Genomic DNA, 25,767 nt, shown 5'->3' with positions numbered 1-25,767 from the left:
CCTAAGACTAGCAAGGCAAGCATTTGGCTTTCAGCCATACTGGGAATAAAGCAGGGGTTTTTTCAAAAGCCAGAATGCCCAGGTGAGTGTTGCATTGCTTACTGAGAATGCTACAAGTGTGCTCACAGTAAGACCAAACCCTACAAGAAACACCTGTCTTCAAGAACGCATTGTACTGTCTGCTGGGAGCATTCTAATCCATGCCATCATTTGCTTCTGGAAACAGGCCAGAGAGGTGGGCAGGGCCGGTTTTTATCACTCTTCTGTTTACAGAGCTAGAGGGGCATCGAGCTCAGGTGAGCTAGCCAAGGCCACAGGCATTCTGATAAAGTCAGGAAGCAAATCCCAGTTGGTTTGACTCCGAGTACAGTGCTCATTTCACTGTTTCTCACTGTTCTGGCATTCTGGGCTTTGACCCGGTGACTTTCTTGAATCATTAAGATTCAAAGCCAGCCTTGAGGTCCTGAAGACCCTCCATGTGAAAGGCTTTTCTTCCCTCCAGACAGCGTGCTGCCGAGAGGCGTAGTGATGAACAGACATTTGAAACATCCACCCCAGAGCTTGCTGGTGGCTTTCAGATCCCCGGGGCCTCTTCTGGGCCGGTAGTCAGGCGAAGACCAGGCTGCACAGGGCGGGCGAGGAAGGCCTACCCCAGGCCAGATGGGCAGCTGCTTTCAGGTAAAAACCAGAAAGAAATCCCAGTCTCACTGCTTTATTTTGGTTTTAAGAATCAAGTCGGCTGACAGTGGAAACTCTTTCCCTGCTGCCCTGTCCTCTCTGCCCGTGTTGACAGGAGCCAGGCTTGCTAATTCGGGCTGGGGATTTTCCCTGCCTGGGCTGTTTTTCTCTTTTATCTTCATCAATTGAAGAGAGCTGTTCTTCCTTTCAAACAGACGGAAGGTATCTGGGGTTTTGTGTATTTTTTTTTTCTTCCTTTCATATAATTCTGCGGGTCTTTTCCAGATATGTATTTTCTCTCAAATTAACTTCGAACTTGTTTAAGTTTCCGCCCATGTGACTTCCAGTGTGAGTTACCAGAAACCACAAGAGAGAGAGAGCGCGCGCGCACGAGCCCCAAAGCGAGCGACATGTCCCTGTGGGGAGCAGTGCCTCGGCACCCCAGAGTGAGGAGGACGCAGGGGGCAGAGGCGGCTGCAGGGCGGGCAGAGGAGGGAGCTGCGCAGGGGGGTGAGCTGGTGGCCCGGGAGCCCTCAGGAAGGGAGGCCGGCTGGTGACCCGAGAGCCCCGGTGGCCCCCGGGGTGTGTGCAGAGCCCGGAAGACTGCAGCCATGCCTCACAGCTCCGACAGCAGCGACTCCAGCTTCAGCCGCTCCCCTCCCCCTGGCAAACAGGTAGAGTCCCCCCTTTCCCTGCAGCCCACCTTCTCATTCTCGGGAGGGGGGTCCTCGGAGCTCGGGCTACAGGTCCCCGTCCAGGGAGCCCCAGGAGGAGCGAGGAAGTGGCTGGGGGCAGGAGCGCCCTGTCACAGGACATGGTGTTTGCAGCTAAGCCACATCGGTTGGCCAAGACCCTTCTCCTGCACCCATCCCACCCAAGCCCCTTCCCCTCTCCATTCCTAGCGGGGCCTGCCCCCCTTCCTTTCCCCTGTGCCCCCACCCCGTGGAGCTTTCTAGGAAGCCAGAAGGAGAATGTGCATCAAGGAACCCTAGTCTCTCAAAGGAAAGGGTGCCCCTTTCCCCAAGGCGAGAGGCACCGCGTTAAGGAGGCGGCTGGCATGCCCAGCCCAGGCATGTGGTTTCGTGGGAGGCAGCCATCAGGGTAAGAGAAGGAAGGGGCAGGGAAAAGCAAAGAAGAGGAAAAGGGCAAGCTGGAGGAGGAAGCCAGGCAAGCCCAGAAGAATCCATGTTATCTACTGGGGCATGGTCCCGGCTGCTAGAAAGGCCAGCAGGGAGGGATGGAGCTGCCACCTAAGCCTCTCCCCTCTGTGGCTTCTGGACGGGGAAAGGAATCAGGAGAGGGCGTTGGAGCTGGCTGTAGGAGCTCAGCTCCACTCGGGGAAGCCAGAGCCATTGAGGTAGAGAGTCTGGGAGCGTTTGGAATCGAGATTGTGACTTCCAAGTCCAAAGTTTTCAGCTTGAGGCTTGCCCAAAAAGGGGGGGGGGCACTCTGCCTGCCCCCAAAGCTTCTGGAGCTTTCTCTTCACCACTTTCCTTGACATCCCTCTCCAGACAAGGGCTGCTTCATTCTCACCTGATACATCAAGGGATTAACATTTCTGCTCCAAGTTTGTGGTTTAAAAACCACATTCTTTCCTTAGCACAGATACCCAAGAGGGCTTGGAAGGTGCTGCATCTGAAGTAAAAGTGTAAAAACGGATAATCCAGCATCTGTCATCAATGTCTCGCAGAAGAGCAGCAGGCTGGGGGGAGTCCTGGTGGAGACCTCTAGAGGGAAAGAGTCGAGTCCTCTGCTCCAGATGGTATCACGGCAGCTCAGGCTGCCTGGAAGTCTGTACTCTTCTTAGGAAGGAAATTACTCATGGCTTCCATGGTAACCTAGTTCCCCCTGCCCCTTCTAGAGAAGCACTTCCTTCCCATCTAACCTGATGCCCTCCTACCGCAATGGCCTGGAAGTGTTGGGCACGCTGGTGAGACATCTGCTTGGTGAGCACTGGCTTGCCCTGGGAACAGTGTCTCTGGCTCCTGTGTGGGCATGAGAGGGAACAGGGCAGGCGCTGTGGACGATTTTACTCCTATACTCATCCTGCAATACCTGGAGGGGGGCGAGGAACTGGAGCAAACCTCTTTGTCCAAGTAGAGGACATGTCCATCTGTGGGATAAACTTAGAGGATACCCAGAGGTCCTCTTGTCCTAAGCAGCCATCCACTACCTGCCACAGCCAGGTAACCACCACCTTTAAAGCTATTCTTGGCTTCTAGTTTGTATTAGGCCTTGTGCTCAGGGCCACGGGAAATGTCAAGGTCACTGAGCATAATGAAGGGAATGCTCGAGAAAAAGAGGCAGATCTGGGATGGGGACCTCAGCCTAGGGATGTGGCAGAAGACACATGAATACAAACCAGTGAGGGGTGGGAAGTCCTTGGAAAGGTGTCAGCCTTAGCATCAGAAGATGGAAGGGCCTGGATTACGGTAGCCCCCTGGGCAAGCCCTTTGAGCCTCAGCTTCCTTGCATATAAGATCGAAACAATAATATTAACTGCACAGTTAATTAAACAAGGAGCTAATTAATTAAAGACAAGGAGTTAATTAAACAGGAATTAAACAAGAGCACCTCTGAAAAAGCACTTGCGCAGAAGTTGGCATATAGTAGGTGCTCAGCAAAGTTTTGGGGGCAAAAATAGCAAGAAAATTCTAGGCCCAGAAGTGGGAGAGTAAGGGTGAAGCAGCCCCAGAGAGAGGAGAGGTGATAAAACACACTTCATCGCCTTCGCCATTTTTTTTTTTCAAATACAGCGCTATCGAGGCCCCAGGGTCTTTTTCCTCTTCCTGTAGCTTTTGGCCAAAATAGCTATAGGGACCTAAGGGAGCGTAACAGTGTGAGGAAGAGTTCTCTTTTGGGCTCAGCCTTTTGAGTGGGCAAATGAAAAGATGAAGAAAGGGGAGGATGGATGGACAGATACCAAGCAGCCCGGGAACCTGCTTTGACTCTGGAGAGAGGAGCACGTCCCTCTAATTCCCGTCATCTGTGCTTCCCAGGACTCATCCGATGATGTCAGGAAAGTTCAGAGAAGGGAGAAAAATCGCATCGCTGCCCAGAAGAGCCGGCAGAGGCAGACACAGAAAGCCGACACCCTGCACTTGGTGAGTGCTCAGAACCTTCTTCAGCCTCTGGAGCCTATAGGCTTTGCTTCCCACCACCCATGGATGCTTGGACCACAGTTTTGAGGCTTCCTGTGGTGGGGGGGGGGGCATGTGGGTAAGCAGAGGGGTAGGGCTGCAGGGTGAGGTGCACAGGAGAGGCTCTCCTCTGGGTGTTTTCAGATTTAGTAGCATGGAATGAGCTGGGGTGCTGAAAAAGAAATGAGCCCTTCTTCCTGACCCCCAAGAGGGCATGAGGTGTCAATGAGTTGATCGTATGAAGGAGGCAGGCTGGGTGGAAGCAGACCACCGGCTCAGAGATGGGGTAGCCAGAGAGAGCTCTATCCCTCTCGAGCCTAGAGAGCAGAAGGCAGGACTGTCTTTGGGAAGAATTTAGAAGGTGTCAAACACTTTGGGGAAGCCCTGATCCCAGTGTTGGGATCGCCTATGGTCCCATCCCCTAGGAGGCCAGTGGCAGCCACCCTGGTCCCTGCCTTTGGGACAAAGAGGTCCGTAGGGTGCTATACCCTACTCCTCTTTCCAGAACATCATTATGATTTTATTTTGAAGTATCTTTTATGCTGTCCCAAGGGGTCTGTGAAAGATGTGGTTTCAAGTGCACTTATCTGAGATGGTCCCCATACTGGTTGAGTTTCCTCCGGTCTCAAACTTTCTAGAGAAGGCTTTGAGCCCTAGCTTGAGCAAGAGCCTTGGGTAATGGTGAACTGCAAGTCCACCAGAGGACCAAGGCTCTGGTCATGTTGCTGAATTCTGGCTGCGTGCTTCCCAGAGTGGTGCTTTCTCCTTACCTCCCATACCTTAGCTCTCTTCATTCTGCCCCTTCATTTGGTCCTCAGTCAACCAGCTCTTACTTCACTGGCTCCATCCCCGTCCATCCTCCCGCCCCACCTCTAGCAACCCCATCATCCTGTCCTTCCTCCTGAACCATTCCTGAAGCTCTCGCTTCCTAGACCTTCACTTCAATGGTCAAGGGCAATTGGTACCCAATATACCAATTTGGTACCAAGTGCGTTTGTGTTTATTTGAAAGATTACCGTGGCAATCAGTCAGTTAGAATAGTTGTTTTAATTGTATCAAAAAAGAGTAAGACACAGTTTTGGAGGAGGAAAGAGATGCTTCTTTTAGCGTTGTAAGGAAGCAGAGAAAAGTCAGTACCAACATCTCTGACGGGATGCTTGTGTTTTATGAGAAACGTATTCAGCATATCTTCCATTGCGTTCCAACGTAGTTTTAAGTTCATAATATTTGTGGAATGGAAAAAAAAAAGAACGAATGGACACCAAATTCTCCCTTCTTTGTGATAATTATGATCAGCTGCCTAAATGGGAATTTGTCAGTAATGCTGCTACTTATGGGTTCTCTGTGATTTCATCATAGCTGAGGGTCCTAACACACTCCCGTTTACTATTTGAAGCTTGAAAATCTATGATCACTCACTTGTCTCTATCAGAGTCTGATTTTTTTTTAAAGATTTTATTTATTTATTTGACGGACAGAGATCACAAGTAGGCAGAGAGGCAGGCAGAGAGAGAAAGAGAGGAGGAAGCAGGCTCCCTGTGAGCAGAGAGCCCGATGTGGGGCTCGATCCCAGGACCTTGGGATCATGACCTGAGCTGAAGGCAAAGGCTTAACCCACTGAGCCACCCAGGCGCCCCTCAGAGTCTGATTTTAATTCAATATTCTTTACAGCCAAAAAAACAAGCAAATATATAAAAATTGGGAAGGATAAAACCTGCCTTTTTGTATAAGCAGGCAATATCCTGAGACTGTAAAAATACTGTGAGCTTTATAAGTTTGGAGTATTAAAAAAAAAACAACAACTAAAAATTAAGGGTAGCTCAGCGGCTCTGCACTCAGAAGTACAGGGTTTGGGGGGAAAAAAAAAAAAGAAGTACAGGGTTTGAATCCTAACTCCCCCACTTGATATCTGTGTGACAGATCTTAGAGACCTTCAACTTCCCCTAGACTCAGTTTCCCTATTTCTACATTGGGAAATGACAGTGACTACCTCATAGAGACAACACATATAAAAAGTTCAATGGAGTGCCTGCTGTACAATACTCAAAAAATTTAAGTATAATAAGAGTAGTTTTAATAATAGTTATTATTATAGAAGCAAGATAAATAATCATAACTGGGGCACCTCAGGCGCTCAGTCCGTTAAGCCCGGAAGTGGTGGACTCTTGATTTTAGGTCAAGTCATGATCTCAGGGTTGTAAGATGGAGCCCCTCGCTGGGCTCTATACTCTGTGGGGATTCTGCTTCTCTCCTTCTCCTCTCCCTCTACCCCTTCCTCTGCCTGTGTGTGTACTCTCTCTCTCACACACAATAAATAAATAAATAAATAAATCTTTAAAAAAAACCCACAATTAAAATTAGATATCTATCTATATCTATCTATCTACCTATCTCAAAATCTCAGGGTTGAGAGATTTCTTAAAGGCTGGAAAGTTCAGACACATTTTTGATGCTTGAGAGTCCTCTACACACTCTCCCCCAGCCCCTATGACCAAAATGGTCCCCAGTGTATGCCTGCTCACTTCTGATGACAGAGAGCTCCTTTCCTCCTGATATGAGCCAAGGAGTCCTCCCTATCATGCGCTGCGTCACCCCCAGTCTTTGTCCAAGCCTGGGGGACGTATCAATGAGGGGGACATGTATAGTTCTTTGCTGTGGCAAGGTTTTCAACGGACTCATCTCTCTCTCTCTCTCTCTCTCTGTAAGACAAGAGTTAGAACCAGAAGACTTGGCCCATCTTGGTTATACTAGCCATGACGAGATTGAGAAGATCTCTGGGGCCAGGGGGCATTAGAGCCCCCAGTCATGCCGTCACCACAGTCATATCCACACCTCCAGCCTCAGCCTCTAGAATGTTCCCATCGTCCCCACACCTGGACACCAGCTCTTCCCCAGCCTTTTCTTTGGAGCACCCTAGCATTCATCTTCACTTTTTGGGAAGCTAGCCTGGGGGCTGCAGCCAATGCAGCTTGTTTCTTGACTTCAGGTAAAAGCTTTTGGCAGCAACATTCAAGTCTGTCACCATCAGAGGGGTTGGCTGTGGTGTGAAATGTTAATTTCCTCTCAGACGCAATCACCCATCTTCCCCGTCCATTATCCTCTTAATTATGTTTGTGATTCAGGTAGAAAATCTTCTGGTTTACCACTAGCATTCTTAGGGTTGAGAGCTGGGTTTACCCTTGACTCCATGCTTGGCTCCACATGTTGAGGTTCTGGAACAGTTTTCTGGCTCTTTCCGGCTCTATGACATAGCCAGAGGACCCATCTGCCAATATTTTAAAGACTAGCTACTGAGAGCACTGTAACAAATAAAGACCATGTCTGTATTGCTGTGCTAGCTTCATAGGCTGGGGTAATGTTGTTTTCTCAGTTTCAGCTTTGTCACTATTATCTCTCTTAAAATACCAAAAGCATTACTTCATTTCTCCAGTGAGAGTGTGGGATACTTACTATTTAACATTTTCAGTATCTATCCTATAAATGGTTTACAACAAAACACCGAAAACTGATTGCTTTTAAAAAGCAGAGTAAGGGGGTGCCTGGGTGGCTCAGTGGGTTAAAGCCTCTGTTTTCAGCTCAGCATGATCCCAGGGTGCTGGGATTGAGCCCCGCATTGAGCTCCGCCCCGCATCGCATCGGGCTATCTGCTCAGCAGGGAGCCTGCTTCCCCTTCTCTCTGCCTGTCTCTCTGCCCACTTGTGATCTGTCTGTCAAATAAGTAAAAAAATCTTAAAAAAAAAAAAAAGCAGAGTAGGGAGGAGCCTCTTTCTACAATTGTTTAATCTTATGCCAACTTTAGAACATCCTTGGCATTCACTACCCTTCACATAAACTGGCTCAGGTGCTTCTTTTCATAACTGTGATTTCAACAGAGTCCACATTCTGTTTTAATTCTCTCTCGTTGGGTGTTTCACACAAGCCCCTGCTACACTTATTTCCTTTCCTCCCACAGACAACTATGCAATCTGTTAGGTGCAGTAAATGCATTGATTAAAAAGGAGAAAGGTATATAATTTTTTATGAAAATTTTATTTTTTTAAGTTTTCACTTAAATTCCAGTTTGCAAACATACTAGACCTGTTCATCTCCAAAAGACATCAGTAGCTAGTAAGTGGATCCAAGATGATCAGCTGAAAGATTATTAAAATTAATGAGGGGCCTGTCAGCTTTCAAAGTTAACACAAACTGTAATGACTTTCCTATATGTAAACCATAACCAACTAGAAAATTTCATGGGAGAAAAGATTCCATTTATAATACCAACACTGGCAAGTGGAAGGAAGGAATATGTTTTACAAAAAAAAAAAAAAAAAAAAAAAAAAAAAAAAAAAAAAAGCAGGGCTTAATTTTTAAAAACTTTAAAATTATTCTAAGTGATTTTAAAAACACTCAAATAAATGGAAAGATCTGCCTTATGTAAAAATAGCAATTTTCCATAATCTAGAAATTTAACTTAATGTAATCCCAATAAAAACCCAATGTAACTTTCTGGAAGTAAGGAGGAGACTTAGATTAGCTATTCTAAGTTCTTAGTGAGAAAAAACATGTGACAATTTCCAGGAAAATTTTAGAGGGGGTTAATTAAAGAAGATTAGCTGACCAAGACAATTAAAGTGAATTTAAGTACAGAAATCAAAACAATGCGGAAAAGACAGAGCACTGGGCAGAAGAGAATACAGAAAGAGATCCCAAAGCAAACTGAAATTTAAGACCCAAGTACCTATATCAATTCCTAAGAACAAGGCACAAGACACAAGAACAAATGTAAAATGATGAAGATGGCATTTTAAACCAGTGAAGGCAGCCAAATCATTCAATAAATACAACTGGGACAACTGGCTAGCTGTTTGGGAAGAAGAAACTAGAGTCTTCATTTCTCATACAACATGCACACAGATTAAATATTAAAAAAAAGAAAAATAAAGAAATTTGGGGGGAAAGAGCACTGAAAAATTATTTTGGAATGGACTTTCCCAGATAAAGTCCAAAACCCTGAAACCGTAAAGGAAAAAACTGATATATATTACCTTTATACATAAAAAATGAAAATTTCTATATAGTTCAAAATACAATGTGCAAAGTCAAAGGCAAATGATGGATTGGGTAAATATCTGTAACACATATGACCAAAAAAGGGCATATTTACTTCATATATGAAAGCTCTTATGAATAAGAAAATGATGATTAACAATCCAAAAGAAAAACGAGCAATGATTATAAATGGGCAATTTACAGGGAGCCTGAGTAGCTCAGTGGGTTAAGCCTCTGCTTTCAGCTCAGGTCATGATCCCACGGTCCTGGGATCGAGCCCTGCATTGGGCTCCCTGCTTGGTGGGAAGCCTGCTTCCTCCCTCTCTCACTCTCCCTGCTTGTGTTCCCTCTCTCACTTTGCCTTTCTCTGTCAAATAAATAAATAAAATCTTTAAAGAAATGGGCAATTTACAGAAGGAAATAAATAGCAAATAAATATGGAAGATTCTAGACCTCATTTAGGGAAATGACAATTAAAGCAACAGTGAGATACCCTGCCGGACTGGCAAAGACAAAAAATGTTGCTAATATGGGATGTTGTCCAAACAATGGAGAAGCAGGCACCACAACATACTTCTAGTAGGAGCTGGTACAACTCCATTAGAAGGCAATTTAACCATGCCCATCAAAAACACTGTAACCTGGCCGTTTTACATCTAGAAGTCCATTTACAAATGTACCTACAGATTACACAGTTATGTACATGTGAAGATAATCATTGCTGCATTGTTTCTTATAGTAAAGACTGGAAACAAGATAAATATCCATGGATAAGGAACTAATTAAATGAACTACAGCAGTCCATTCGGAGGACTACAATGGAGTTGTTAAAATAAATTACATCTGAATGTGTTAATCTGAGAAGATTATCCAGCTTCTATACTCTTTTTTTCTTTTAAGACTTTATTTATTTGTTTGACAGACAGAGATCACACTTAGGCAGAGAGGCAGGCAGAGAGAGAGAGGAAGGGAAGCAGGCTCCCCACTGAGCAGAGAGCCTGACATGGGGTTTGATCCCAGGACCCTGAGATCATGACCGGAGCCGAAGGCAGAGGCTTAAGCCATTGAGCCACCCAGGCACCCCTAGCTTCTATACTCTTAAGTGAAAAAGATGTGAATATGGTACATAGTTTGCTCCCGTGTACGTTTTTAATAGAAAGAAAAACATATATGTGCATGTGTATATGAACTTAAGATTTTTCAAAAAGGTTTTCCCTCAAGGTTAACCCTTATTTCTAAAAAGTACGATGGCAGGTCTAAAGCAGGGGAGAGATACTGTGCATTTTTCCCCTTTTTTATAGAGTTCGGATGTTTTTATCATGTGCTTTTATTTTTATAATGCAGATATTTACATTCTCAACATCAGTCATTACTACATATGCATTAGGATGATTTCTAATTTGACTTCAAACATTGAATCGTCTTCTTCTGTGACATTTTATCCCTTGAACATCCTACATAAATATCTCAGTCCTTTGGGAGAACCAACTGTCCATTGGGGCTTGTCAGGAGTGACCCTAAAGTCTACAGTACTGAAAAGCCTCTATAAGGGATGGCAAATCAGTGTCACTTGTGTGACGGTCCTGGTTGAGTGCAGTGGCTTGAAGGATTTTGAGTCCGTGTCCTAGGTCAGTGGGAAAGAGAGTTGAGATCAACTGAGCTGCTTTGTTCATGAAAAGGCTAAAGGTAGAAGAGATGGTAGGCAGAGAGTAATATTAGCCCAGAGCTATGCCTTTGACAAGTCAGATCTGGCCTCAAGAGTAGAACTGGAAGCAACGTGGAGTAACAGGGCCAAATCTGAAAACTGGAACTTGGGTACTCCCTTAGCCGGGGGTGGGAAAGTTGCTTTCCTGGGGCTGGCTCCTGAAGGAGTCTTGGACTAGTCTAAAAAAGAAACATTTATAGGTTTCAGGACATATTTTAATGCCATATATAACAAATGTTATGAGCATAAATTATGCATGAAATGAAGTTTAAAGCTATTGCTGTGAGGAAAAAAGGTATTTACAATCAGAGGAAAATTGAGTAATGGAAGAAAAGCAGCTCAATGAAGATGTCAACCCCCAGGCCGCCTTAGAATGGCACTATTGTTCTTGGTCTTCTGGGGAATACTGGAAGAGAAAACTGTTTGTGGTCCTTTTTCACTCCTGGAGTTCTTTGCTTTCTCTCTGGGAGACCCTGACATAAGATTTATTGGCATTGAGAAAGCATAGGTCAGAAACAAAAAAGCACAGAAGGAATATTCTGGCTGTTCCACCCTTAAAAAAATTCAGTGAAAACCAGCCAACCACCTATAGAAAAGAGGCATTTGTCTTGGGCCTCTGTTACTATGAATTTCTTTTTATTAAAAACATATTAATTAAATACATGACTATGTACCGGGCACTGTGTGTTAAGTGCTCTATCTATAGTATCTCATTTAATCTGCACAAAAACCTGTTTTTTTGTATTATTATTGTAATATCATTTTTGTATTAGGTTAAGTAACTTGTCCAAGGTCACACAGATTGTAGCTAGGTCTGACTGACTTAGGGAGAGTCCATATCCCTAACTATTACACTATATTGCCTCTGCCTTCAGACTCTCATGAAGATGTATTCATCTTCTCTGATATCCTCCTTGAGTCTCTTCCTGACTTTACTTTTTTTTCTTTGAGGAACATCTTCCAAAATTCACACTCGTTCCTTCTCCACATTAGGCCTAGTCAAGAAATTAAAGTCTCTATGAAATATATCAATATATCCATTGAAACCCCCCCTTTTTTAAAGATTTAATTTATTTATTTGACAGACAGAGATCACAAGTAGGCAAAGAGGTAGGCAGAGCGGGGGAGAAGCAGGCTTCCTGCCGAGCAGAGAGCCTGATGTGCGGCTTGATCCCAGGACCCTGAGACCATGACCCGAGCCGAAGGCAGAGGCTTTATCCACTGAGCCACCCAGGCACCCCTGAAACCCTTTTTAAAGAAAGCTGTGTGGCAGTAAATATTGACATCTCATAAGAGAACACTCCTTGGCACAGCAATTCTACTTATAAGAGTTTGAAAGAAAAATGATACACAAAGATACCTAATTCATCATAAACACCATGAACTGATAAATATTTTATCAATACTATAAAATTGGACAGATGCCCAACAAGAAGTGATTAAGCTATATTATGATACATTCAGACACTAGAATTTTATACTGCCACTGAAAATGACTATGTAGATCTGTAGCCCCGAAAGATATCAATGACATAGCACTGAGGGAAGAAACAGGAACTTATGAAGAGTATGCAGTCTAATGCTGTTCATGTAAAATTTGTGGGTTTGGGGTACGTTTGCATGCATAAAGAAATATCTGGAAAGATATTCTCCAAAATGCGAATAGTGGTTTTTTCTGAGTGGTGAGTTTTGAGTAGTTTACCTTACTCTGGTATTTTTCTATATATTTTTTATTGTGATGAATGTGTACCATTTTAAAAGTAAGAACAACAAACTAGTAGACTATTTTCATTTGGGGGAAAAAAAAAAAATGTCAAGGCAATCCACCACTGTTAAAAGCTTGTACCACTGATGATGAGTCAGTATGGCTACGTTAGGGAGGCATATTTGAGAGGAGGCCAAGTCCATGCCAGTCCTGACATTTATAAAGAATTTCTGTTCAAATGAGATTACAGGTCCCAGGTCATAAATTGATGGTGCCCATTCAAGCAGGAGTCTTCACAAAGCTGCCGTTAGCAGCACCCAAAGGTCTCTCTCCTGAAAAGAATGGGAGTCTCATCAAAAAGTTATCTTCTAAGCTGCTCAGGGATTTTCTTAGTTCCCTCTGCGGGACTCAGTCTGACACCTTGCTTCCTAGGGGGCATAGATTGGTTCCAGAGGACAAAGTCCCCTTCAGATGGTGGGATATCTGTAGAGTCTCATTTTGGGTCCACATGGTAGCTTGGGGGAGGGCGACTAACAATAATTATGGTTATATTCCCTTGTTTATAAGATCACAGAATTAAAAGATAACTCAGAGATGCTGTAGACTAACCTGCCACGTAACCAATGGGGACACCGAGGTCTTTCGCAGGACACCCAAGAGCCCAAACCTCTTGCCTGCCCACCATTTGCTTTTGTTTTGTACCGCTTTGTTGAACAGGACTTTGCTATGCAGATGGTGTTGCTCTTACATGTCCTTTTGCAAAGGGTAAGCCAAGAAGTGAGCCATTAACCCGAAGGTCTGAATGACCTAGACAATCCTAGTAATAGAAGACAAGTATATATAGCATGAGATGAGAAAGAGAGTACAAGGTTGAGAGGGACTGAAGTTTAAGTATTCCTTTATGTTAAAAAGATCTTAAAGTTGCAATCCAAAATTAAAAGCATAATACTACATTGGGGAAAATATTTGCATCAAATTAAATAAATGCAGATTTCATATTTATACCATAGAAAGAACATCCTTTTTAAGAAAAACTTCAAGACTCCAATAGGTAAGTGGGCAGAAGCTATGAACAGAAAGCTTGTGTAATGTTTTTCCTACCAAAATGAAAATAACCCAATTTGCTATTCTGATTGTGAAAATGATATACACTAAGAGTTTCTCAACCTCGGCACTATTGACATTTTGAGTTGTATCATACTTTATTGGGGGAGAGGGTTATCCTGTACATGTAAAATAGAAAATCTACCTTCTAGATGCCAGTAGCAGCAGCTCACCCCAGAGTGGTGATGATGAAAAGTATTTCCAGACCTTGTCAAACATCCCCTTGGGGGGGGCAAAATTGCCCCCAGTTGAGAATGCTGTACTAGAGAACAGACACATAGAAAATCCTTCCTCCTTGGTAATCAGTAATTTATAAAATTACAATGAAATTAAGAAGCCTGGGGCGCCTGGGTGGCTCAGTCGGTTAAGCATCTGCCTGCGGCTCAGGTTATGATCCCAGGAGCCTGGGATGGAGCCCCACATTGGGCTCCCTCCTTGGCGGAGAGTCTGCTTCTCCTCATCCCTCTGCCCACCCGCTCTTGTGCATTCTCTCTCTCGAGTAAATTTTAAAACTCTTTAAAAAAAAAAAAGAAATTAAGAAAACTTCAGAAGCCTAATTGGCAAAATACATTATTTAAAATTATAGTGCTTAAATGCAAAAGGGGTTGTAGTAACATTGACTTGTATGTTCACTGCTGATGACACTGTATATCTTATGTAACCTTTTACAGCATTACAACCATGAACTGGAAGACTGGCCATGCCCTTTGTCCCCCTAATCTCACTCCTACAAATTTATCCTAGGACATGATTGAACAAAACCCATTATGGGTCAAGATGTTCATTGCAGCATTATTTATAATAGCAGCATTTTGATAGCAACCAAAATGTCCAACATTAAAAAAAACCATTTTAGGTAAATTGTGGCTCTTCCATGTGATGACATAGCCATTAAAAATGATAATTATGGTGATGATGTAGATGTGACAAAGTCGTGACAAAGCAAAATATAAATCATCTTTACAATGATTGACATTTCATAAAAATAAGTGTGTGTATCTTAAAAAGATGGCAATATGTGCAAATGAAAACAGTTGTGTTGAAAGTACTAGGATCGTGGGTGGGGGGGCGCCTGGGTGGCTCAGTGGGTTAAGCCTCTGCCTTCGGCTCAGGTCGTGATCTCAGGGTCCTGGGATCCAGCCCTGCATGGGGCTCTCTGCTCAGCGGGGAGCCTGCTTCCCCTTCTCTCTCTGCCTGCTGCTCTGCCTACCTGTGATCTCTCTCTCTCCGTTAAATAAATAAATAAAATCTTAAAAAAAATAAAAAAGGATCGTGGGTGGTTATGAGTTTTAAAAAATATCTTACATGTAGTTATACTGTATATTTTTTATTTAAAAACAAGAAAATGGTTAGAGATCTGTGTGAACTCAGGAGGACACTGAGGACAAGGGCAGCAATGATATCATTGAGCTAGAATTTGACGGTCAAGTTTTAGTAAATCCTACCATTTAGCCTCCAAACGGGAACACTTTTGGAAGTGAAAAGAGCTCACATAAGAATGACCCCAGAACAGCGGGTATGGACTGGGACTGTACCAGTGCATATCTCATCCCTCTCAGTTTAGGGAAACTAAGGAGGGTGACCTGGAGCTCTTCTAAAGCAAGATATTTATTCAAAAGCAGGATAAAGTTCAGAACCAAGCAGAGAAGACTAGATTCCTAGGGCCAAAGTACACTTTCTTACAACTGAGGATCCTCTAACCAAAACGTTTTCTGGGTGCTCAACTGGTACAGGTACCCAGAAAACATTTTGGTTAGAGGTGGGACAGTCCAGAAAATTCTATAAACAAAGGCCAATTTCCCAGTACTGGATCCAGTGCTAGAAGAGATGATTGATCCACTCAACAAGTATATATTAGTGTCCTACGTGCCAGGTATGGTTTTTTTTCCAGGCACTGAGAATACAACAGGGACAAGACAGAGACCCTGAATTCATGGACCTTACATTCAACTGGAAGTCACACTGGAAAACAAGCAAATAAATGAACAGGCCAATCAAACCAAGTGAAGAGAACTTCAAATAAAATCAAATAGTGCAGTGTTGAATGTGGTTAAGGGGTGGGTGGGGACAGTGATCAAGGAAGGTCTGAGACCCTGATATTTGAGATCAAATGTGGTAAGAGAAAGAGACTGGGAAGATCTGGGGGAAGGGTGTGCTCGGCAGAGCCTTGAGGCCAAACTTTGTGTGGCCAGTCAAGGGTCAGAAAGATGCTTTGTCGGACCAGGCCTTTGAGAACGTGAGATGCTCAGGAACAGGGGTGATGGAGCCGCAGGTAGCAGGAACCCGATGGGAGGCGGGTGGGTCAACAAAACTAATTCAGATCTGCCTGGGGCTTATATCTGAACCTAAACTCTGATCTACAGACTGGAAAGCAGTAACACCTCACTGGGCTGTTCAGGAGTTCAAAGACAGGGCAAAGACAAAAACAAAGCAATAGTGTATTTGTTTTGTTTTGCATTGAGGTGAAGGTTATATTTATTCATTCATTTGAATGCAAAGCACTTGGCTTTTTTTTTTTTTTTTTTAAGATTTTATTTACGTATTTGACAGAAAGAGACATAGAGAAAGAGGAAACACAAGCAGGGGGACTGGGAGAGGGAGAAGCAGATTTCCTGCAGAGTAGGAAGCCTGATGTGGGCCTTGATCCCAGGACCCTGGGATCATGACCTCAGCCGAAGGCAGCAGCTTAAATACTGAGCCACCCAGCACCCAGCACTTGGCATTTTCCTATAAATCAGTCAGATGAAGATATCAGATATATTATTATAGATGAAAACATGTGCCCTTCCTTCCAGTTGTTTATAAAAGCTTTAAGAGCACTAACTGGCCTGGTATTTTGCCGCCACCGCTGGGCAAGTCCCCTTCATTTGGTATGGATGGGGAAAGTCAAGTTCCAGTTAAGGAAACTATACGCAGAGTTCTTAAAATGCTGTTAATTCTGCTACTCCCACCCATGGCTTTATTTTGGGGAACAAGAGTGTTGTTAAGTAGGGATCTGACCTGGGCCTTTTTTAAACAGGGAATCTCTTAAACTCATTTGTAACCATATAAAGTAGAAGCTATAAAAGATATTAAAGTCTTGGTTAAACACTCCATTGGAAGTTTCATGGATATCATTAAAAGACTGTCCATATGCAGGGTTTGGGAAATTATTAGAGGCTAATTTGGTAGTCAAGCAACATGATTTTATCAAACACTTACTATGTGCCAAGCGCTGTCCTAGTCAATGATGACGAAATAGTGAAGATAGCAATAGACCCTCACAGAGCTCAACAATTTAAAGGGAAACTAGTTAGATACTTATCATTAATGAAATTCCAATAGATACCCTACCTCCTGCTTTCCATTATCACAATGATCTGTTCTGGGTTACTTGGAATTGTTTTCACCAAATATAACAGCAGTGTGATAGAGAGGCACTTTCCCTTAAACAAACATTTACTTTCAAAAGATTTTTTTGACTTACAAACATTCTCCCACTTTTCTAAAGTTATTTATATTATACTTACATTATTTATCCTATATATTAAAATAAAAATATTTAATAAAATAAAAATATAAATATATAAATTTAATAAAAGTAAACATTGCCCAATATTTATATCCTTACATATATATTAATTTTTTAAAAAAATTCAATTAAGTTAACATATTCTGTATTATTAGTTTTGGGGTAGAATTTAGTGATTCATCAGTTGCATATAATACTCAGTGCTCACTATGTCAAATGCCCTCCTTAATGCCCATCACCCAGTTACCCCAACTCCCCACCCATCTCCCCTCTAGCAACCCTCAGTTTGTTACCTATAGTTAAGAGTCTCTTATGGTTTGTCTCCTTCTCTGTTTTCGTCTTATTTTATTTTTCCTTCCTTTCCCCTATGGTCATCTGTTTTGTTTCTTAAATTCCACATATGAGTGAAATCATATGGTTTTATCTTTCTCTGACTGACTTATTTCACTTGGCCTAATACCCTCTAGCTTCATTCACGCCATTGCAAATGGCAAGATTTCATTCTTTTTGATCGCTGAGTAATATTCCATGGTATATATAAACACTACATCTCCTTTACCCATTCCTCTGCCAATGGACATATATATTTTTAAGAGGAACCAGCTATGCACATGATTCATTAAGCTCACCTGCAAAGTGTTTTCAAGTCTTGATGCCGGAGACCTGTCGTCAAATTGGAACCTCTCACAGGGGTGAAGTTCAGGAGTTAAAATCTTTTTGAAGCTCTTCAGGTGACCTCAGTGTGCAGCCAGGTGCATGTGGTAGAATGTGCAGAGTGAGTCTGGGACAACTGGGGGCATAGAAGTGCCCAGACACTGTCCCCAGAGGACCGGTAGGATTGAAGAAAAAAATAACTTAATTTAAACCTTTGTGTTCATGGCAATTACTAGTTGTTTGTTTTTTGGAATTGGGCTTGCTAGTGATAACCTTCCTAGGTTGAGGTATCAGTCAGGATTCCATTCAGCTACAAGTAATAGTGAGACTATCAAACGGGCATCACTAAGTCTCGGATAACAAGGAATTCAGAATGGACAGGCCAGGGCCGAGTGCAAGAACATCATCAAAGAACCGGGCTACTTCTGTCTGTGTGCAGGTATCCTCGCTATGCGACTTTCATCCTCCAGGCTGCAGTATAGCTTCTGGACCTCCAGGCACCAATCTGGGTTGAGGGAGGGTGGCTTTTGTCCTGGTGAGGCTTTACCTTTTCAATTGGAAAGGGTAGCTCCACCCCCAGGTACTTCGACTTAGATCTTATTGGTCAGAATCTGTCACATGGTCTTGCCCAGCTACAGGAGAAGCTGAGCATTTGATAAATTCTCTTTCTAGCTCTCTGGAGGAAAGCAAGGAGGAGGAGGCTAGGACAGTAGAGATTTCTTCAGAATCGGACTTGTTTGTTATTCAGTGCGAAGACCCGTGGCTTGATGATTCTTCTTTTCTCCTCATTGGGTGAGGAAGTGGAGTTGGGGCCATTTTCCCCGGGACTGGTGGGAGGGGTAGGCATAGATCCTCCCAGGGCTTGGGAGATGTCCTACGCCGGTTCGCAGACTTCTCCAGAAACGGTGGGCTCCACGCTGTATCTGTGTCTGGTGGATTGGTGACTGCTGGAGACGGAACATATTTAGGTGTGAGAGATAAGCTTCACTTACCATTCTCATGTTTAAGTGTAGGTGAGAGCTAAAAGGTCACCCAATCGATAAATGACTACGTGTTCTGCTGAAGAGGAACACGCAGGGACTATTTTCACTCTTCTGGAAATCATGATTAGAGCCTTCAAGGAGAAGGTCAAGGCACTAAACCAAGCCGGCAGGGAGGAGGACCACAGACCTGCTCACAATGCCCGGAGAGTCCCTACCAGAGCCTGGGGCCAGAGCCTGTCCTTGGCCTTGCTCCTAACTGGCTTCCTTGTGGGTAAGGGAACTGTCTGGGGATTCCCCATCATTCGTGAGCTCTTTGAGTGACCCCCTTTCAGCCCCTCCAGTAGGGAATTTCCCAGAATGTTCCCACACCCCCATGAAGCCTCTTCCTTAACCACCCCCAAGCTGCCTGTAGTTCAGGGTTGGCATCAACCTTCAAGCTGCAGAGCTGGGGGTGAATTATTGTCTGGATTTGTAAGAGGTAGGAGAGAGGGAAGATGAAATTGGAAAGCCAACAGGGCTGAAGCCTCCCAGGAGATAATTACCAAACATCGTAAGATTTAAACAAACGTCAAAGACAAGGAGAAGAGGGTGGGCACAGACTCCGAAGCCAGGCTGCCTCGTGGTGCTGCCTCTTCACAAGCTGTGTGACCTTGAACAGGTTACTTAACTTCCCTGTACTTTTAGGTTGTCCTCTTCTGCAAAATGTAGATAATCATGTTATCTACCACAAAGATTAAAGATAATAATACCTGTCAAATACTTAAAAGAGTGATTGGTACATGGTAGCATTCAATAAATGTGAGTTATGAAGTCAAGCTAGACTATTCTTTTAAAAATTTGGTTCCCACTAATTTTTCTTGTATAAATTGAGTCTACGTCTCTCTGCCCCCAGCGACCTTCTCCTTGGCCTTCACACACACTCCTTCCTAACAAGTGGACAGCGTTAAAGGCTCATACACTCAGGTATTTAGTTTGGAATCTGAAATATTCGAGAGTCAAAGAGGGCTTGGAGAATTTCGAAGCTAATGGTTCCTTCTAATGTTTTTCAATATTCACTGCACTGGGAGCCTCTAGCAACCCAATGCCAGACTGCACCCCAGACTGCTTAAATCAGAAACGGCCACCGGGACTGGTAAATCTCCCCAGGGGGTCCCATGGATCCCAGAGTGTGGCCGCGGTTGAGAACCATTGTTGTGGTCTAGTCTTCCTGTTCTAACCGGAACAGGGGCTCAGAGAGGGAAAGCGAGTCACAGAGGCTCACCTAACCAGGACCCCAGTTTCCAGTTATTGCTGATGGAAACTGCTGTCGCCGTGTGCTCTGGACCTCACTCTGCATGAGTGAGTTCTCTAAAAGAAGAGCTGGACAGAGGATTCCCTCCCATCTCTGGGCAGGAATGCCGACGATCAGCTCCTCGACCGGAAGAGTGTGACCAACTCGGGGTTCCAGTGTGGTATTTAAAGATCACCAAAATCGAGACCCAGTGCTCCTTCGGGATACTGTAGGGCAGCCGAGGACTTCTTAGTGATTTCTGAAGACCTTCGGTCACTTAAGTCACCAGTTTCTCAGGGGAAGCATTGGGTATGCCAGAGTAAGAATGGGGGCTAAAGATGGGAAAGCCTCGGGCGCCTGGGTGGCTCAGTGGTTAAGCCACTGCCTTCGGCTCAGGTCATGATCTCAGGGTCCTGGGATCGAGTCCCGCATCGGGTTCTCTGCTCAGCAGGGAGCCTGCTGCCTCCTCTCTCTCTCTCTCTCTGCCTGCCTCTCTGCCTACTTGTGATTTCTCTCTGTCAAATAAATAAATAAATAAATCTTTAAAAAAAAAAAAAAAAAGATGGGAAAGCCTCAAGCCAAACCCTCTCTTGCCCCTATGTGGTTATGGGGCTTTGGGTCAGTCGCTGAAGTGTCTGGACCTCGCATAAAATCAGTGTCTTGAGGCAAATTCCAAAGCCCTCTCTCCCAGCAGCTGCCTCCACCAGCCTGTGATCATTCCGAGGGGGTATTTTGGGTAGCTTTGTCCCAGGGTCTCAGTTGGCCTCATCTGAGAAGTGGGGATCATGGCAAGGGCTGGCCTCCCGTGTCCATCTCAGGGGGTTCCTGTGAGGAGCCTGAAGGACAGAAAGGAATTCTGAAAAGCGGAAAGCAGGTCACGCAGAAGCCCAGATGCCGGCATACCGCTCCCTGACTGACAGAGGACATGCGTGTGAGAGGCCAAAATTTCCTTCCCAAACATTCCTCTCCCCTCCCCGCTGAGTCCTAGGTTTCCAGCTGCCACTGGGAAGGGAAGGGAAATTGAGGGATGTTGTCATTGTACCTGTGAGTAAACACCTGCTCCCATTGGCTGCCTTGGCTAGTTTGTCCCCGTGTGAGTGCTTTCCAGGGCATGACTGCCCCAGGAAGGGTCAGAGTGGACTGAGCCGGGGACAAGTTGGGAAGAGGCCCCCCCCACGCCCCCCCCCACGCCCCCCAGCCACTTCCTCCTGCAAGGGAAGTCGAACTCTTGGTCTTGCCAGTGCTGGCTGGCGGCATGGCCCCTGGGCTGCCTGGTCTGGTTTCTCTGGGGCCCTAGCAGGAAACCATCTTGCTTCCCAAGGTAAAGACAAGCTTCTTGTCACAGGTGGTTGTTTTCTGGTCAGAGGCAGCGGTGGTTGTGAACCCTCTCGCAGAGCTCTGGAATCTGCAAGCCAGGAGGGGGTGGTGGCGGTGGGGAGCGAAAGCTAGAGAGAGCTCAACAGAGCTCGCTTGGGGAGGAGGAAGAACCTGCTGTCACTTCCCGAAAGCGGGGCCTGCCTCTAGGCGGGGAGAAGGTCAGAGCGGTTGGTCCCTGTGGCCCGCCTACCCCACCCCTCCCTTCTGCCTCGGGGTTTGCCCAGGCTCTTCAGAGCACAGAATTTACAGTAAACGTTGTCACCAGTGGAAACTCTCAGAGGGGGCGAAGAAAAGGGCTAGAGGAAGGGGCGAGGACTCCCGGCCCCCAGTTCCCGTCTTAAAACCACCCCCCCAACCCAGTCTCATGGGTTGCTTTCTTCTACCTTTCGGTAAAGAGGGGATGCCCTGAGTCTGGGATGTGCCTGGAAACAAGGAAATGGTAAGATAAGGGAGCTGCCATACCTCGCAGAAGAAGCCGGTGCCTCTGACTCCACCACCGTGGGTCTGAGTGTCCTGCCCAACCCCATCCCATTTCAGAGATGGGGGTTTCCTTTGTACTGACCTCGGCACCATTTTCTAGCTCAAAGCCACATACAGGAAATGCCAGGCTAGGGCTGAGCCTGCTTGTATCCGTCCTTCACAAGTGGATGGAAGCCGGCCTGATGGGTAAGGCCACAGGCATAAGCTCCTCTACCACTTAAAAAGGGACTCTGGGGTTCACGGATTAGGGCAGTTGCCAGCCTACCTAGCTCTCTCATTGGACCACAGCTCCTGCTCCTGGTGGGTTATGTAAGGCACCTCTTAATCGGCAAGTTATCTTACACCTGCTCACTGCCCATCACGGTTTCAAGTCAACTGTTCCTCCAGCCATGGGTATCATTAGCCAGTCAATCAACAGACATTTGAGTTCATACTGTGTGCCAGGCACCTAACAAATAGGCACTTGGTAAGTGTTTGACTGATTAAAACCAATGTAATAGTGTGTTTAACTTGTTTTTATTTTTTTATTTTATTTTATTTTTTTAAGATTTTATTTATTTATTTGAGAGGGAGACAGTGAGAGAGAGCATGAGCGAGGAGAAGGTCAGAGAGAGAAGCAGACTCCCCGTGGAGCTGGGAGCCCGATGTGGGACTAGATCCCGGGACTCCACGATCATGACCTGAGCCGAAGGCAGTCGTCCAACCAACTGAGCCACCCAGGCGTCCCGTTTAACTTGTTTTTAAACTTGCCTGATCCTGAGTTAGGATGACCTGGGGCACTTGTTAAAAACTCAGGGAATTCCCAGATTTCACCCCAAATCCCAAACCCACTGAGTTCAAATCTCTAGATTTCAAGAACAGCCTGAAACTCTAATAAGGCCTTCAAATAATTCTAATACTACAGCCAGGCTGACCTAAGTCAAACAAAACTAGAAATATTAAGGCCTGGTTGCCAGCTCAGGTTGATTTTTGAACTGAAGTGTAACTTACTTACCTCTCCAATGCCCTTTTCTCTTCCTCTGTGGCACCAGGGATTAGATGAGTCAATCTGTTTGATTGACTCAAGGAATGTGAACTTTCAAATCACATTGGAAATGCAATTCCCTTAGGTAGCTTTGTTTTCCAGTACACACTAATTACGAGAGTGGAATTGTTGATTAATTAATGATGTGATCAGGAATCAGCACTCTTGGACCCAGAGTTTGCCTGATTAGCGTTTATCTGATGGTGTTCTTAGCAACAGGGGAAAGGTGTTTCTGGAAAAAAAAAGCACATATGCATGAGCAGAACACACACAGGGGGCTTTAAACCAGACTCTCGAATGGACTGGCCAGCAGAATGAAACCAGCCAGCAGAATGGACTGGAACTGAACCTTGTGGTGTGTTTTGACCACTCGATGTTTATAAAGACCCTGGTGTTCTAGAATCTGGTTAAGTAGACAGTTAACCATGGACTTCCTTAGGCTAAAAGCCCACCCTGGAAACATTCGGAGAGCTTGCAGTATAACATTGGGTAGAAAAGCATGAAATTAGTATAAGCTATTCTCTCAAACTCTTTTCCATTTTTTCAGGCTCTCACCTGTCAGCCTGTTTCTCATAATATACACTTGCCGCTCTCAACCCACATACACACTTGCAGAGACCCACATACACACACACACGAAGGCGCACACTCCCACCCATTCCCACGTGCTCCTCTATCAGGTGAGATCCTACGAAGCTGCCACCCTTATAGGGCAAACGGACAAAACCCAGCAATTTTATGGGTTCAAGCTTGTATCTGGGCACACATATGCATTTATAAATGCACCCATGCTTCTCATATGACACACGCAAATACATGCACACACACGTGCAGAAAAAAATCACTGATAGCCCTCCCCGCGGCTGTGCTGGTGAGAAGTGAACCTGTTTCCTCGCGCTCCCCCTTCCTCCCATCCTGTGCCTTCCTAGAGACTGATCTCTGATGCTGACTTTTCTCCACACAGGAGAGCGAAGACCTAGAGAAACAGAACGCGGCTCTGCGGAAGGAGATCAAGCAGCTCACAGAGGAGATGAAGTATTTCACGTCGGTGCTGAGCAGCCATGAGCCCCTGTGTTCGGTGCTGGCCGCCAGCACGCCCTCGCCCCCCGACGTGGTGTACAGCGCCCACGCCTTCCACCAGCCTCACGTCGGCTCGCCTCGCTTCCAGCCCTGACTTTCCAGACATGGGGTGGTGGGGGACGGAGCCCCCCAGCCCCCAGCTGCCTTGGCAGGCCTCAGGAGGGGCACACGGACTGTGGCCAGGCTGCCCTCACCCCCAGGGCCCTCTCTCCATCCGGAGACCCAGAGGCAGAGGCCCGGACAAGGGTTGAGCACAAGACTGGAGCATCTGGGAGTGTGGTAGGCCACCCAGTGGTGTCGCCGCCTGTCCGCGTGTGCTGAGTCCCCATGCAGATGGGAGGCCCAATCGAGAGTTCGATCAGACATGATACCTGAGACCCATGGCATTGAGGGAGGAGGGTAGGAGAGGGCGGGGGTTATTTTTCTAATAAATTTCTTAAAAGAAACCAGCTTGGCAAACAATTGTCTTCTTTTACACACTTCCTTGAAACCCTAAGTTCTGTGGGGTTGGCACCTTCTTTTGTCCTTAGTCCGAGACTCATTAAACCTCCGTAGACGGCTAATGTCTCTTCTCTCCCATGGTTTGTGAGCCTACTTGGGAAGCTGGGGCTTTTCAAAGCATCTCCAGTCCCCCCTGGAGGCATCTTCTTGATTTCCTCCCCCAGTCACCTCACGACGGCCTCCACCTTCCATTCCTTCCCAGACTGCCGGCGGGCCATGCTCCGGACGTGGGGAAGGACCAGTGTGAGATGCTCTTCGGAGGAGGGGTCAGCTACGCTCCCTCAGCTCGGCCCAGACAGCCAGCCCTGGAAACTGCTGCTTGCTGGGCCCCGGGCAAGGTGTTCCAGTAACACAATGGCAACCCCAGGAACACACAGCCTCATGCTCTCACGAGGCAGTGTGTGGCTTGGGTCCATGGGGACGTTCCTGCTAATGAGCCTACATTGGGCTCCACGGGCTGCCATTTTGAGCACAGTTTGAGGGCAGCAGGGCCTCGTCAACAGGCTTGTCTTCCAGTCTTCAGATTGACTAGTTTTGGCAGAGCCTGAACCCAGTATGTTCTGGTTCCCCTGCTCCAAAGTCCACCTGTTCCTCACAGATGCCTGGGCCGAGTGCCCACTGGCCTGCACAGCACACACAGCCTCACCCAATGGTGGGCTCTGCCCACACCCACAGCCTCCACTGAGTCATCCAGGGACAAACGTGACAGGGAGGTGTCTGGTTCAGCCCCTTCAGCGGCCACCTCATACTCATCCCTTGGTCCTTCAGAGGGAGAGCCCCTGTCCACGGTCTCCCCATGGGCACCTGTCTTTGGGTGGTTGGGATGGTGACCACAGGGAAGGAGTGGAGCAGCTCTGTTTCCCTGGGCCAGCTCCTCCTCAACCAGTCGATAGCTGGGGTTGGTTTGATCCAAGATCTCAACCCCGGGGCTCCCCTACCCGAGTCTCTCCTACCCCGCTGGGATCTCACCCGTGTTGGGCTAGTGTGACTATGGACCTCTGCAGAGCTCTGTAAGAGCCGTGTCCCAGCGTGTGGGACCACCGGACCTCCTTGTAGCCTGTCTATGGGAGGAGTCCACCCCAAGGGCCTCTGAGGACACACTGGCACCCACGGTCTGCTCAACCCTGAAGCCAATGCCTGTGGATGCCCAGAGTGCGGGCACTGCACGCAGAACCTGCTGGAGACAGCTCGGAAGACCTTCCCCAGATTTCAGCATTGCTTCAGAGGTAGAATCAGACATTTTAATCTCCGGTCTCCTACAATACTTGGTAAATGGGGCTTCCTCTCCCTGCATGGGCTCAGTGTGGATTGGGGTGGGTGATGAGGGGCTGCGGCAAGGAGGACCCCCTCTCACCAGTTTCCTCAGGGTCTGGGCAGAGCAAAGAAGCCTGGGGTTACTCCAGACGTTACGGGCATCGTATAGAATTCACTTGTCTTTCACATTCTCAGGAAGCAGAACTTCAGGCTTTGCTATCTTTGCAGTCAGCTCCATGAAGGCCCGGCCTCTCATGGGAGGTTGGGGCA

At 46.0% G+C, this 25,767-nt stretch overlaps 1 protein-coding gene across 1 annotated transcript; it reads left to right on the top strand.

Moving 5' to 3' along the window:
* Nucleotides 1-1,042: 1,042 nt before the first annotated feature.
* On the top strand, nucleotides 1,043-24,188 carry BATF (basic leucine zipper ATF-like transcription factor). The gene is made up of 3 exons (XM_032344884.1): nucleotides 1,043-1,352; nucleotides 3,678-3,782; nucleotides 23,627-24,188. The coding sequence occupies exons 1-3, from the start codon at nucleotides 1,290-1,292 to the stop codon at nucleotides 23,834-23,836; spliced, it is 378 nt and encodes a 125-aa protein (XP_032200775.1). The 5' UTR covers nucleotides 1,043-1,289; the 3' UTR covers nucleotides 23,837-24,188.
* The last annotated feature ends 1,579 nt before the right edge of the window (nucleotides 24,189-25,767 follow it).

Source organism: Mustela erminea, chromosome 5 (genome assembly GCF_009829155.1).
Source record: "Mustela erminea isolate mMusErm1 chromosome 5, mMusErm1.Pri, whole genome shotgun sequence".
NCBI lineage: Eukaryota > Metazoa > Chordata > Mammalia > Carnivora > Mustelidae > Mustela > Mustela erminea.
Note: the sequence above shows the minus strand (reverse complement) of the source record. Positions and strands in the feature narration are given on the sequence as shown.